This window comes from Teleopsis dalmanni, chromosome 1, assembly GCF_002237135.1.
Source record: "Teleopsis dalmanni isolate 2A chromosome 1, ASM223713v2, whole genome shotgun sequence".
NCBI classification, from domain to species: domain Eukaryota; kingdom Metazoa; phylum Arthropoda; class Insecta; order Diptera; family Diopsidae; genus Teleopsis; species Teleopsis dalmanni.
Window position 1 is genome coordinate 225,221,452 of NC_051846.1, and position 14,236 is coordinate 225,235,687.

The following is a 14,236-nucleotide window of genomic DNA, read 5'->3' on the forward strand; positions in this document are numbered from 1 at the left end:
TGGTAACTGAATTATAACAATTATAGATTGTTAATCGTTATATTTCTTCAAGTAGTTTATTTTTTATGAGTTTTAATTGAAGCTATTTATTATTATAAAAAATAATTTTGAAATATTACTCCCTAAACCCTCTCCAACTATAAAACAGATTTACTATATAGGCTTACTCGCCCTACATCGTAAAAGAATGGTCTAATTTATTTTATATAAAAAAAGAAATATACCAAATTGTATTCATAAACGTTTATATTTTTATATCATATTATTTTTCTACTATATAAAATGTTGTTAAGTAAATCACAATATAACACATATATTAATGAGCAAATTTCAGTTACTAAACCGTTTAGCTACAAAATATAGCATCTTCATAAAATTATCTATTAATATAATTTACTGAAATACTTAATTTTGTATTTGTTTCTCTTTAACTATTAACAGATTTCCGATGATGATCGAATGAGCTTAACTACAGCCGTTTCTGATGAAGATGATGGCGAAAGTGTCATGGCGTCACCATATAAAGCAAAAGCAACTGGTACAGCTGCGTCCTCATTTAATTGCACTGGCGCTGTTCGTAAAGCTGGGTATGTTTAATCAATAATCGATAATAATAACAATAATAATAGGTAATAATAGAAAACAGATACCAGCATCCGCACATTCATATCAAAAATTACTGCACATGGCTTCCTGCCTGGCCTACAAGAAATGTATCTCACTTACTTCTACCTTTGATGATATCACCTTACCTTATGTTTGCAGCTCCAAATCCGTAATGGTGTAAAATAAAAAATAATGTAGCCATTTTTATTTACTTTTGTATTATTTTTTATCATTTTTTCCACTTTTCTATTTTCAACTGTTGGCAAAATGTTCACATTGCCACATTTTATAACTTAAAATCATTGCCACCTTACCAACTTACTACCTTACCAGCATATAACATATATAAGCATAGTATTCCAGCCATAGTGTTGAGAGCTAATATCGCTGTGGGGTGGTGAGTGTTGCGAAGCGGGTGTTGTCAATCACACACGCTTCAAATTCAATTGTCAAATAGATTTGACTTCGATTGTATTTCGAAATTCAATTTCTTTTTATCATCACATTTAAGTATGTGAACATTATTATATTGTATTTCAGGCCTCCTGTGAATAAGTTTTTATTAATTTGATTTGAACGCTTTTACTCCGATTTTATGAATTCTTTTTTTTTGCATTTATTTTTTTATATACTATAAACTGCTTAGAATCAATTAATAGAAAAAGCTTCCTTATATTCTATCATACGATGATTAGCGCTTTCAACACCTAATCATTAACAGTGTTGTAATACATGCTTTTAAAATAAGAACATGAAAGAAGGTATACCCTTATACATATAGAATATATATAGCTCTATAAATAGAATAAACACTTATGTTTTGAAATCTATTGCCTTGTTTACGACTTACTTAACATTGTTTAGCACTTTCAACACCCAATCATTAACAGTGTTGTAAAACATGCTTTTAAAATAATAACATGATAGAAGGTATACCCTTATACATATAGAATATATATACCTCTATAAATAGAATACTGTGCATATAGAATAAACACATACGTATTGAAATCTACTACCTTCAATATTTTTTCTGGCAAAAAATAGATATTCTGATATCAACAATTATAAGTGGAATTAAAATTCGATTCCAAAGCAAATGAACCAATTCAAATATACAAAATTTATTTCATCTCAACCTCTCATCCAACTCTCTGCAGTTAACGAGTTTGCAGTGCATTCAAATATTTCATTTGATTTACTTGGAATATTCGATTTTAAGAATTTTTTCCAATATATGGTATATATCTATCGTACTGCAGTTAACAGTAAGTGCAGCCACAGTACGTTCCCATAACACATTTTCATTTTCACATTTCCGCAACTACTAATTTATAGTTCATCATATGATAACCTTTTGTATGAGAAATGCGGAGTTCTTTCAATTTTTGCAAAAAATTCATATTTTTGAAAAAATATTTTTTTATATTTGATTTTCTCTTCAACAGTTTCCTTTCGGTGAAAAAATGGTTGCTTCGCAAAAAGCATCAAATCGAATTGGCACGCAAACGTGGCTGGAAGGGTTACTGGGTCTGCTTGAAAGGCACCACACTACTATTTTATCCATGCGATTCGCGCGAAGGACGTAGCGTCGAAGCAGCACCGAAACATTTAATTATTGTTGATGGTGCGATTATGCAACCAATTCCGGAACATCCAAAACGCGATTATATATTCTGTTTGAGTACTGCATTCGGAGATGCGTATTTGTTCCAAGCGCCCTGTCAGGTGAGTACACTACAGAGTAACACATAATACACACAATGCACACACACAAGAAAAAATTCCATTCTCATAGCACCTAAAATAAAACTACGGATAATACAATGTAAAAGAAAAAAATCTCTAACCAAAAGCAGATGTACGACCAACCAACGAACCAACCAACCAGATATGGAACTCCAAATGGGAGTATATGGTAGTATATGGTAGTTTGGTATAGAGTTTCATTGGTATTCAGATTCACGAACATAAATGTCAACGTATGAATGACGACGTGACACTTGTACGTAAAAATAGTAGCGCTGCCAGTGCGAATCCATAGAATCTATAGAATTCACAAAATTTCAACTTTTCTCTGAAAATTTTTATTGTTGCGATAAAAGCTGAAAACTCAAAATTCAAATCAAAATCAACACAAAAAAAATATGAAAAAAAATATTAAAAAAAAATAAGAAAAAATTATATCGCATAAAACAACATCGAATCAAATTCCACTGAAACTGAGAAATAGTTTAACAAAATGTTGAAGTCTTCGGTTTTATGTAGGTGGATTCGGTTTGGTTTGTCATGGATCAATTGCTAACACTGCTACAACTACTGCTGATGGTGGTACTGGTATTGGTGCCGGTGCTGGTTTGGATTCTGGTTACTGAAATCTAAAGCATACGTGAAGAATTTTTAATTTTTGAAATTGAACTTCTATTTGATTGCCGGCTCGATCGACCCACGAACTGGGTCGTGTGAACTCTTGATATTCTAGCAGTTATATTTTTATCTTTATGCATTTAAAATGGTTTTAAGTAGATTATCCGATATGTGGTAAGAAGAGCATATGCTGCTTTGCTGCATAGGAAAGCAAAGCACTTAAGCGTGAAATTTCAATAAAAATTCATACAACTTTTTTTCTATCTTTCATCATCGATGTACTTTTCTCTTTTGCTATTTTTAGCAAATGTGAAGCCAATTTTGTGTTTATTTTCAGTTGTCTTTGATTAGTATCTTCAAACGTTCAAAATATCAGTAGTTCACAACCAAAATGTAAAAGAAAAAAGATTTAAGCACATTTACAATCTAATTTGATTGAAAATTGAAGCAAAGTAAAAGCACTTATTTTAAATGAAACGTCTGCTTTGGTACTTCAAGTAACGCCTAACGCCTATTTTCACGCCTTTTCAATTGTGTTCGATACTCACACGTTTAATGTACGTCACTTGAACTTTCTATTTTTATGCCACTGTGACATTTGCAAAACCTATTTATCTACATGGTAATCACATATTCATTGCTGTCAGAAATAAAATAAATATGTGAACATATATAAATACAATATGATATACGAATACATAACTTTTAAAAAGGGAATATCATATTACATTTACATATTTTACTATTGAAAAGGTTCCAGTACTTGTAAAGCAATTAAGATATCACCAACTTTTCAGTTAATTGAAACGACTAATATGTATTCTAATATATAGACTAGACTTTTCAGTAGCAAAAATGACTAGTTTTTCAATTTAAGATCCCACAACACGACATTGCCCTCAGAGAAGTGAAAAAATCTGTTGTAACCAATAGTCCGAAATATGTAATAATGAGATTTCAACCCCAAAATCTTTCTTGTATACGGTTCAGGACATATTGGTATATCAGCTTAAAAATATTTGCAAAACTAAGACTAGGAAGTTGTGCTAAATTTCGATATGATACTGACAGACATTTATTATATTACAACTGTACTATAAAATGTTACAGTTGTACAAAAATTAGTTACAAGTACTAAACTAGTAAATACTACTATTTTCCATACTACCATTTGAACGGTTTTGCTTCACCAGTTCATTATTTAATCTAGAAAATAAATAATGCGTTATATGACTAGATTAAAAAATTAGATTCATTCGTTTGTAAAGTTAAACGCTTCCTTTGGCACGAAATATATATATAGTCCAAAAAGTGGATATAGTTATAGCCCAGCAATACCTTAGAAATTTAAATTTATTTTCTAATAAATAATTTATGTATTCTTTAAGAAAGAATATCTCAAACTACTTGACACACCCACTATATATATGTATTATCGATTTCGTATGCTCTTACTATATTTCAATTAACAATATGTATGAGAATCTTTAAAATCTTTTAATTTGATAATCATTCAATAGAGAATCTATATAGATATTGAGAGTCGAAAACGTTCACAATTTTGAAGTTCAACAAACAGCTTCCAGTGCAGTGTCTGATCGACAGATAATCCTTCTCCTGGTACAATTAGCAATTATTTGTCCTTTTAATACTACAGGCTTAGTGAGGAACCTCCGTAGTAACGCCAGCAACTTGAGTTTAATAAATAAGCTAATACTATACCGGTCAATATATGGACGACAAGAGTAGTCAATACTGTCCAGATCTGATTGTAATTAATAACCAAGCCTCCCTAACTGCTAACAACACAGCCTGCAAAATTGTTTCTTCATCACGAAGATGAAGATAGTCATTTATATCTGCTAATAGCAAAAATTTATCTACACCTACCCCGCAGTGCATTTCTAGTAATTTAATATTAAAGAATTAAAGAACTAACTTTATTTTTTAATTGCTAACAAGAATTATATCTTATTTTTTGAAAAAAGATACATCGATCTATTTTATAGAATAGTTGTTAGTGCTATTTTGTACATTTATTCTACATAGCGTTGGACTTTTATATATAAGTAGTCTATGGTACATAATTTTTGTAGCGTATTTGAATGAAATAATAGCCTTAAGCAGTACAAATAGGAATAAACAGGGTACCAGCTCCCAACCATGGTTGATCTTTTATGCTGTAACAGGCCCTAACCGAACGGAGGACATTCTGCCTTCCGTATGAAGGCCAGAATGTCGAACGTTGAGGACCTTCTAATGTCAGAAGGGCAGAGTAGTTATCGACCCAGTGACCTCCTCCAGGCTGGGTAGTCACAGAGAATGTGACTGGAAGTCTCGTGTGTTTCCACGCAGAGTCGACAATCTATCTCTTTGGACAGATCCATTTTGTTAAAGTGATAACACAGTCCATGATAATCCGTTAAATATATCATTAGCAACCAGCTTAAGCAGTAAGTAATACACGTACATCTGCAAGCTCCCTTCTTCCGACAGTCACTGCAATGCGCTCTATTATATTTAATAGTTAGATGTACACTTAGAAAAATAAATTGGTTGATTTAACTAAATTTTAACTAAAGTTCAGTAGAAAATATTCTTACCTGATGCATTATGTTGGTTTAACTATACCACATGTTGGTTCTTATTTCTTCTTTATCACACGAGCTATAATTTTTCTAACAAAATGATCAGTTGAATTTAACTAGTATGTGGTTAAAGCATATTCTTCTGAGTGTATGGTTTTAGTGATTTGCAACTAAACTCAACTCAACATAGTTGATTCATAACATATTAGATGGTATATCAAATACTCACTTTCAAAACTTTTAACCTTATTTCTTCCATCATTTGAAATATGTATATATCAAATACTGTACTCTCACCACTATGCAGTTACAAGACAAGTTTCAGAGAAAATGAACTTAGTTATAAATTAAAAAAAATTTTAAAAATATTCACAGCAGCGTATAATTTTTAAATTGATCAAATAAGCACACAAACCAGCAGCTGCCCGATGGTCGGGCATCCTTGAATGTATTTGCAATACGAAAGAGCCTTGAGGCGATTCAAGTCAATGTCCATGGTTTCTATTACCCAACGACATAATCTGCAGCAGTTTTAAAAATGCTATATATTTCAAAAAAATTTTTTATTCTTGTCTTTAGTATATAAAAAGCGAGCAAATAGAGAACTTTCGTAAAACACAAAAGTTCTAATAAAAAAATGACCAATTTAAACAAAAGATGTCCTTGTAAATATGCACTGAAAATTATGGCTGCACAAACTGAACGAAACGAAATGAAACGAAATCATGGGATACAATTTTAAATGAAATTCATGCCAACCGAGTGCCAACAGCTTCGGAATCAGCAAGGATACAAACGCATGCACACCAGCAGCTAGGTTCCAGCACCAGTCAGTCGAGGAAATAGGCAAACAGCCAAACGGCCAATGAATAGAAAATTGTTTGCATAATAATGCAAATGGGCTGCTGAATGAATACGAATAAAAAAACAGATCCATAGAAGTTCATTGCTCGCGGCTAACTTCATCACAGAGCGTATCCTTCTCATAAGGCTGAGGATAAAAAGTGCAACACATAAACGAAATGGCATTTGTGTGTGAGTGTCGTAATAAAACCGGAGCATGATACCTCGGACATCCATCGCCCATTGCAATTCACTATCGCCATCGCCATCGCCATGAATGCGAACTGCAATTACTGTTGACGTTGGCGTTGGTGTTGGCGTTGGTGTTGCTGCTTCTTTTGTTGTTGCTGTTGTTGTCGCCAGTGCTGCTATTCTGTTGGTGCAACTGCAATCGAAAAATGACCTTATTATGTGTTGCAAGCGCCTTAAGTGGCTATGCTTTGACACATACGCAGGCAATATCGCAGTTCCTTTTTCTTTTTTGGAGTACAAAAGTACAAAAGCCTTTGTAGGTTGTCTCATGGCTGTTTTGAATTTATTATTAATGATATTTGTCACTTATGCATTTTGTGTCATTGTTTAACCTTAGCGAGTACGATTTAGTGCTTTTAGTAATGTGACTATATCTCATGCATATATCTCATTCGTGTGTCTGAGTATATATACTATATACATATGTACCATGTATACCATATGTACCATGTATACCATATGTACCATGTAATGAATGACTTACCAGAACAAAACTAGGCTTACAGCAGCTACAGGCTTATCTGATACTCCATATTTCTACAGATTTTTCAATATTTTTTTAAAATTCTTTTCTGATTTCAGTACATATTGAATGGGTACTTCCATATCCTTTGTAGCCTTACAGCGCTTACATAAATTAACAGGATTTGCAAATGTTCAACCAATTTGTCTAGTTTAGATTGCTTGTTTTTCAATTAAAGTGCATAATTAGAATTTTCGAATTCGATGAATGGCACTTAAAAGTTCTTTTTCTGCTTTTTCAAAATTTCAGGTTGAACTAGAAAATTGGGTCAATAGCATACACAGTGCATGCGCTGCTGCATTTGCACGCCATCGTGGTAAAACTGGAACGCTTCATTTGCTGCAAGAAGAAATTTTCCGCTTGGAGAAGGCCATTGAATCGGTAAGTGTGTGTGTTACTTCCTTTGTTTATAAAAAATTATTGTAAAATAAAAAAATATTGGAACCAAAACAACAAAATCACCTAATCCGAAAAGTTCTTTAATTATTAAGGCAATACAGAAGTCGAGTACTTAAAAATATGAGATTGAGAGCGTATTTTGTATTGCAGTTATTATTAACGAAGTCGAATATATTTTTTGTTTGTAGCATAAAACAGATTATTAACAAAAATAAATGCACTATATACTTAAATTATTGACGAAGCAAGCAACTTAAGCGAACTGAAGCCAAAGCAAATACACAACCAACCACATGCTTGTATCTGATGAAAACAATATAAACCAAGTTCGCCGTTTTTATTTATTTCGCCCCTTTCAGAGACACAGATATGGTTGGTTGCGCATTTCGCTTTGTCTTAAGCTCGTACGGCACGGCACGTACCGACTAATTGAACCTTAAGTATTCTCGCAGTGAATAGAAATAATTGAAATCAATTTATATAGTCAAATCAGAAAAGAATAATAAATTAATGCGCCACTAACTCTATGAACAAAGCAAGGTTTTTTTAAACATAGCATAGAATAATTAACATAATAACACGGCTTACACATTAATACATTTTAACATAGGTACGTATTACATTTAAACATTTGTACTTAATGGTATCCATCATCAAACTGCATCAAAATTAATTCAAAGTATAGAAGAATTATATATTAAATTGTAGGACAATAAGTAGAAATATGTTCTAATCATACTTACACTTATTTTTCTAAAATTTACTTTATAATTCTTATTCACTTTGAACAATTTTTTCTATATATAAGTAATAACTTTATTTGGTTTAATAAATATTTTAATAAAATTAATGTTAGCAAATTATAAGTCATATTCCATTTCTTCGAGTATATGACTAAAAAAAATGTTTTAGAACGTCATCTTGTGCTATTTTGTTACTGTAGTTAGTACTTTAAAGCGTGCTTACCATTTCATTTTTTCTGCTGATTTTGGTGGAATGCTTTAAAGCTCGCATGTCTATTAGCGACAGTAAGTTTAATATTTGTTAAGTTACGTAGTACTAGATGGCCATCTGTTGTTAAAATGGTTTGAGAACTCTCTACTTTAAATACCGTTTAATGCTTTTGATTTTTAAGTTTACATATTTCATTATTTATTTCGTGACATAGAACTTTTAATAATTCATACCACGGATGCCACTTGAAAATTTTTTTCTGTACCAAAATTGGTTTAAAAAGGTACCATTTCTGTAAAAAAAGGTCCAAAATTTTTTTAGACCTTTTTGTTTTCTCGTTCTGTGTTTTTTTATAGTGTTATAAATGAACAAAATATAAAATAGTGCAAAGTTGCATTTATAAAAAAAATTAATTGGAAATATCCACAATAAAGTTGGGTCGTCAAAAATGTACCAGTTTTTGAAAATGAGTACCAAACGAAAAAAAAAAAAAAAGTACCAATTTTGGTACTAAAGTACCATAAGTGGCAACCGTGATTCATACCTTACTAAATTCCTCGCCATCATCAAGAAGATCTGCTCTTGTCAGTTTAATATAGTAATATTTTGTTTAAATAAATATGGGATCAATTTTCTATCCCATAAAAGCCATGACATATTTTTAACGGCTGTAGTAATGCCCAATATCAAACTCTTACAAATCTAAAGGCTCAGTTAGATGGTAGGTAAAGTAAGAAATTAATTCAAAGCGAAATACACAGGTTTGGTTAGTTATGCATTTCGCTTCGAGTTAATTTCTTACGTTACCTACCGTCTAACTGAGCCTTAACTTAAATCTGCGTTGTAAAACTAACCCTAGGCCTCATTTTTCAAGGTCACGATCACCCTACACTTTTCACTTGAGTTTTTGCTGACAACTTTTGTTAAACTTAATTCGCAAAAAACGATTTATAAAACATTGATGTTTTTTATACGATTTCTGAAATTTTATAAAAGTCTTATAGAAATATCACTGCAAGAATAATTCACTCCTCTCAATAATTCATTGATCCTGCTTAACCCCTCCATGAAACAAGTACTCACCAGTTTTATCTTAATACAGTCACAAAATTTTGTTCATTGGCGATTGTGTTAATTTTTAAGCCAATTTGAGCAATTGGTATAAGAATAAATATATCTGCTTTCCAAGCAAATAAATAATTATTGATGACATCCAACATATCTATACCTTTAATGAGATAGGTCACCATATACGAGCAGGAGTATTCATAATTGGGCTTTTCTTTTATTTTATAGTCATATATGCTCGAGCATGTGGAAGCTTGTACTGAAATGAGATTTCGTCATCTGTACCAGTCTTTAAGGTAAAGATACTGCCAAAAAAAATTGAAGTAGTCTACATATTCAGTGTTTTTGTGGTTATTATTACGAGCTATAACGAAGTCGATCAGAATCTGGCAGCTATTATATCCATCTTACTGATTTATATATGTAAACGAGTCATCGATAATCCACAAACCAAAAATTAAGAATTTTTTCTTAATTTCATAAGATGAAAGGAACACAAATAACAATAATGAATAAAATAATATGAAATTAAAAAACATTAGCTTACATTATTAGAGACACAATAGATCTTTTAAGTTACAGTGTATCCCTTTTCCCCTTTTATCCCTTTTCCATTTATTATTATTATTATTAAAAGAAGAGATCGTGCACAGCTACCTAAGAGATCTATTGTCCCCCTTAGTCGAGTTAGAGTGTTTCTCCAAGTTCGATTTTTTTAATGATATTTCTTTCCTAGTCTTGAATCCTTATGATCCATGAAATACCCTCCTAGGAGTTTTCTCCGCTTATGCATCAGTGTCGGGCATTCCGCAATCACATGGTATTTAGTTTCTCTCTCTTCTCTACAGTATCTGCAGTCTGAGTTGGATTGAATTCCTAACTTCGAATCCCTTTTTCATAAAACACTTTAATACAGTTATATTCTTTACAAAATTTCACACTACGAACAATCAATACTTGACTCATATAAATTTTTTGACTTGATCCAGCAATTAAATTTTAAAAACTGTTGCTCACTTTGAATGTAAAATTGAAATAAAACTATTAAAATTTTACTTAAAAAATTAGCAGCTTCACTATTTTACTTTCCTTATAAATCGATTCCTTTTTGCATTTGAGAACTGCCCTTTCGATTTCATTTTAACCATACATTTCCACATAGTTCGAAACCTTTTTTTAAACAAATTGTCCACATATGTTGTTCCCTTGAGGCACCCATCCGCAACAGCAATACAAAGAATTCCCTTTGATTTCGAAATAAATTCAATTTCATGACAAATGTCTTCGTAATCCAAATCAATTCCTTCGAGGGGAAACAGTAGAATAGGGAAGGAGTTGTCCAATTTGATTGCTGTAGGCAGTGGCACTTTGATTTCACATCAAGTTTTAATTTTTCAATTCTTCTTTCAACAATTTTACAGTACAATGAGAAACAAATCAGCAATAAAGTAAAACAAGACAAAAAATCTAAATAAAAAGTCATGTTTTAAATTTACACTGAAAAAGGACAAAAAGACATTCTGCTCCCACATAACAAAACAAATAAAACCGAAAGTAATGTCCAGTGCGGTACACTGATTGCATTGGACTGAATTTATTTATTTCATTTATACACCACTTTAATGACATTAGAAATTTATTCACAGTTTCACAAATTAAGTGTAGGGATAATAAAATTTATAGTCGATCAGGATTAAAAATTGTTTAAGAAGAATTCAAGACAGTTACATATGATTTTGCATAAGGATTAAATAAAAAAGAGTGCCTCTTCTTCTTTGTTTCTTCAAAAATTAAATGCTATACAATCATTCAATATGATATTCTCTCTGTCTCTCACAGTATGTACCAAGTCCCCATACGTTCTTAACCCAGTCCAGTATCGGATGTTCCTCAAACAAGGCATTTGTTTTCTTCCCATGCCGCATTTGCCTTGGATTCTGCCCTCCACTATCAGTTGCAGCAAATCATATTTTGGAACTCGGATGATGTGACCAAAATACTTCGTTTTTCCTATTTTAATAGTTTTTAGGATTATATAGACAATTCTTAATCTTGTTAGAACTTCTTCATTGAAATTTTGTCTGTCCAAGGAATCTTCAGAATACGTCTGTAGCACTCTATTTCAAAAACTTCGATTTTGTTCATTGTTAGAATTTTTAAAGTCTAAGATTCCAAGCCATAGAGTAGAATGGACCAGACATAGCATATAACGTAGCGCATACGTAAGTTGTTGCTGATGTTGCTTTTACATACCACTCTTTTGAATTTGTGGAAAGAGTTTCTTGTCATCTTTATTCGATATTTGATTTCTTGATCTCATGTCCACTCTTCATTTAACCAGCAACCAAGGTATTTATACTTAGCCTACTTTTACTTAAAACTGTTGGTATCGGTTGCTGGTAGGTTGAATTTAAAAATAAAAAAAAGTTTTTATATATTAACTGACAATTTCATTATTAAATATACTCATTATCATTGCCAGCATATTTACATAAACACATAAATGAAAAACTATTACAAATAAACTATATATTTTTTTTACCATAATATTAAATCATTCCTTTGCATTAAAATAAATTTTATTTTATTTGCACACTCAGGGGAAATTTCATATTTTATTAAAAAAATAAGGAATATTAAACCATTTTTATTTGTATAATCAAAAAATTTAAAAATAATTTGGTTTTTGTATTTTTACCCAATTTGTTTACACATCTTCCACTTCTTGCGAAATGTCATTAAGCACTTGAATCCCTATGGCTCATCATCGCCGTCCTCCATTAAAGTAAATATGCAAAAATATGAACTGTAATTTATGTCAATTTTTATGTTGAAAATAAAAGGCTTGATAAAAAGCTGGGCATTGTCTGCTTGAGAAACAAAGAGAAATAACAAAAATATTATTCAAACACTGAAAGACTTAATAAAGAGAAATATTTATATATTTGCGCCGAAATGTATGCCACAATATTTTATAAATAACAGCAACTCGCTCGCATTATATAAACGTAAGCAATCTCAGAGTTCACAGTTTATGATGCTCAAATTCCATTAAGAAATTATTATGACTACAAAAACAAAAGCGATAAAAGCAACAAAAACGATGACTAAAACAACAACTTCTATAGAATATAAGAAATGCTAAAACTACTAACCAACAACAACAACGCTAACACACCAACACTAAATTCTACCAAAATTGCATACTAACTACAATAGCAAATAATAGACTGGAAAACTAAAGCAATAACAACAACAATTACTTATGTGACTACAACTGTGACTGTGCCTGTGACTGTGACTGTGACTATGACTATGATTACAGCCTTAGCGATACCGCAATTCAGCAATGGCAAGAATCATGCTAAGCAATGCTAAATTCAGCTAAGCAACCATAATAATGGCAAGGATAAAGGGAGGCAATGATTTAAGCGACGGCACAGTACAATGACTTTTCATGAACAAAACCAAAACGCGCACGTAATGACAGTGAATTGAAAACTGAAAACAAGAAACTGAAAACAAAAATATAAAGAAAACGAAAACAAAAACAAAAACAAAAACAATGACAAAAGCAACAAACACAAAATCAAACAAATGCAAATAGCAAAAGCTGGTAACAAAATTTCAAAAAACAGAGTTGATTTACGTTTATTGTTTTGAACCAACGACAAAGTCTAACATTTCAACAATTAGAAAATTTTCCATAGAACTGCAGACGTACGTACGTTATACGCGTGTATGTATGAGTCTGTTTATTGTATTGTATGTGTATGTGTATAAGAGTAAATGTTGAAATGCATTTAGTTGGATTAAATTGCGCTAATAAATTTAGTGAGAAAAATGCATAAAAAATTAAACTTGATAAATATATTTTTAGTATTAACTGACTATGGCCCAAATATATTAAGCATGTGTATTGAAAATTTTAAAACTAAATTGTCCCACATCGTTGGTTTAGCAGCTTAAATTTTATGGTGTTATAATCTGAACTAATAATAGTAATTAATTGTATTGGATTTTAAAAAATTGAACAAAAAAGATTTAGAATACAACTTTAATGATTTCAATTATGTTATAAACTTAGCACTATAAGATATGTAAGATATAATTATAATTGTAAGCAAAAATCAGGATATACTCACACAAGTCTTTAACCGCTTCATCTCAACTAAATTTTAAGTCATTATATACACATATTTTAATTATTTATAATACAACTGGTTTATGCTATACAGTTAATAGAAATTAGGTTTAATAAATTAATTAAAAAAGTAGTAAATTGCAACAATTAAATTTTATTATTAATATATTGAATTTTTTAAATCCATATATTAAATCTCCATCAATAGTGGTTAGATGTGACATAAGAAAAAATGTTGCATAATTTTAGGATGTAATTCTTGTGAGGATGAATTAAAAATAGATTACTTAAATCTGTATACTAAAAAATTCAGAAAAAATATAAACAATTTGTTCAGTTATTTATTACTCAGAGATTATTTGCTTTTTAATAGAAATAGATATTTCACTACCAACTCTGCTTTTATCGTAGGGAAAATCTACGATATTTAGATTTTTGCAGGATTGCATAAAAATTAAATCTGCTTTTAAGAGGAATGATGGCATTTACACT

The 14,236-nt window shown here is 30.9% G+C and overlaps 1 protein-coding gene across 1 annotated transcript; it reads left to right on the forward strand.

Moving 5' to 3' along the window:
• Window positions 1–433: 433 nt before the first annotated feature.
• LOC119667534 (protein still life, isoforms C/SIF type 2-like) lies at window positions 434–12,978 on the forward strand. Its single transcript, XM_038076837.1, has 4 exons — window positions 434–587; window positions 2,055–2,334; window positions 7,429–7,560; window positions 12,820–12,978. The coding sequence occupies exons 1-4, from the start codon at window positions 460–462 to the stop codon at window positions 12,976–12,978; spliced, it is 699 nt and encodes a 232-aa protein (XP_037932765.1). The 5' UTR covers window positions 434–459.
• The last annotated feature ends 1,258 nt before the right edge of the window (window positions 12,979–14,236 follow it).

Excerpts from the sequence above, each read along its gene's own strand:
- LOC119667534 (XM_038076837.1), top strand. The coding sequence starts at position 460 with ATGAGCTTAACTACAGCCGTTTCTGATGAAGATGATGGCGAAAGTGTC. Across the intron at positions 588-2,054 it reads GGCGCTGTTCGTAAAGCTGG|TTTCCTTTCGGTGAAAAAAT; the intron begins GTATGTTTAATC and ends TCTCTTCAACAG. Across the intron at positions 7,561-12,819 it reads TGGAGAAGGCCATTGAATCG|CAAATAATAGACTGGAAAAC; the intron begins GTAAGTGTGTGT and ends TAACTACAATAG.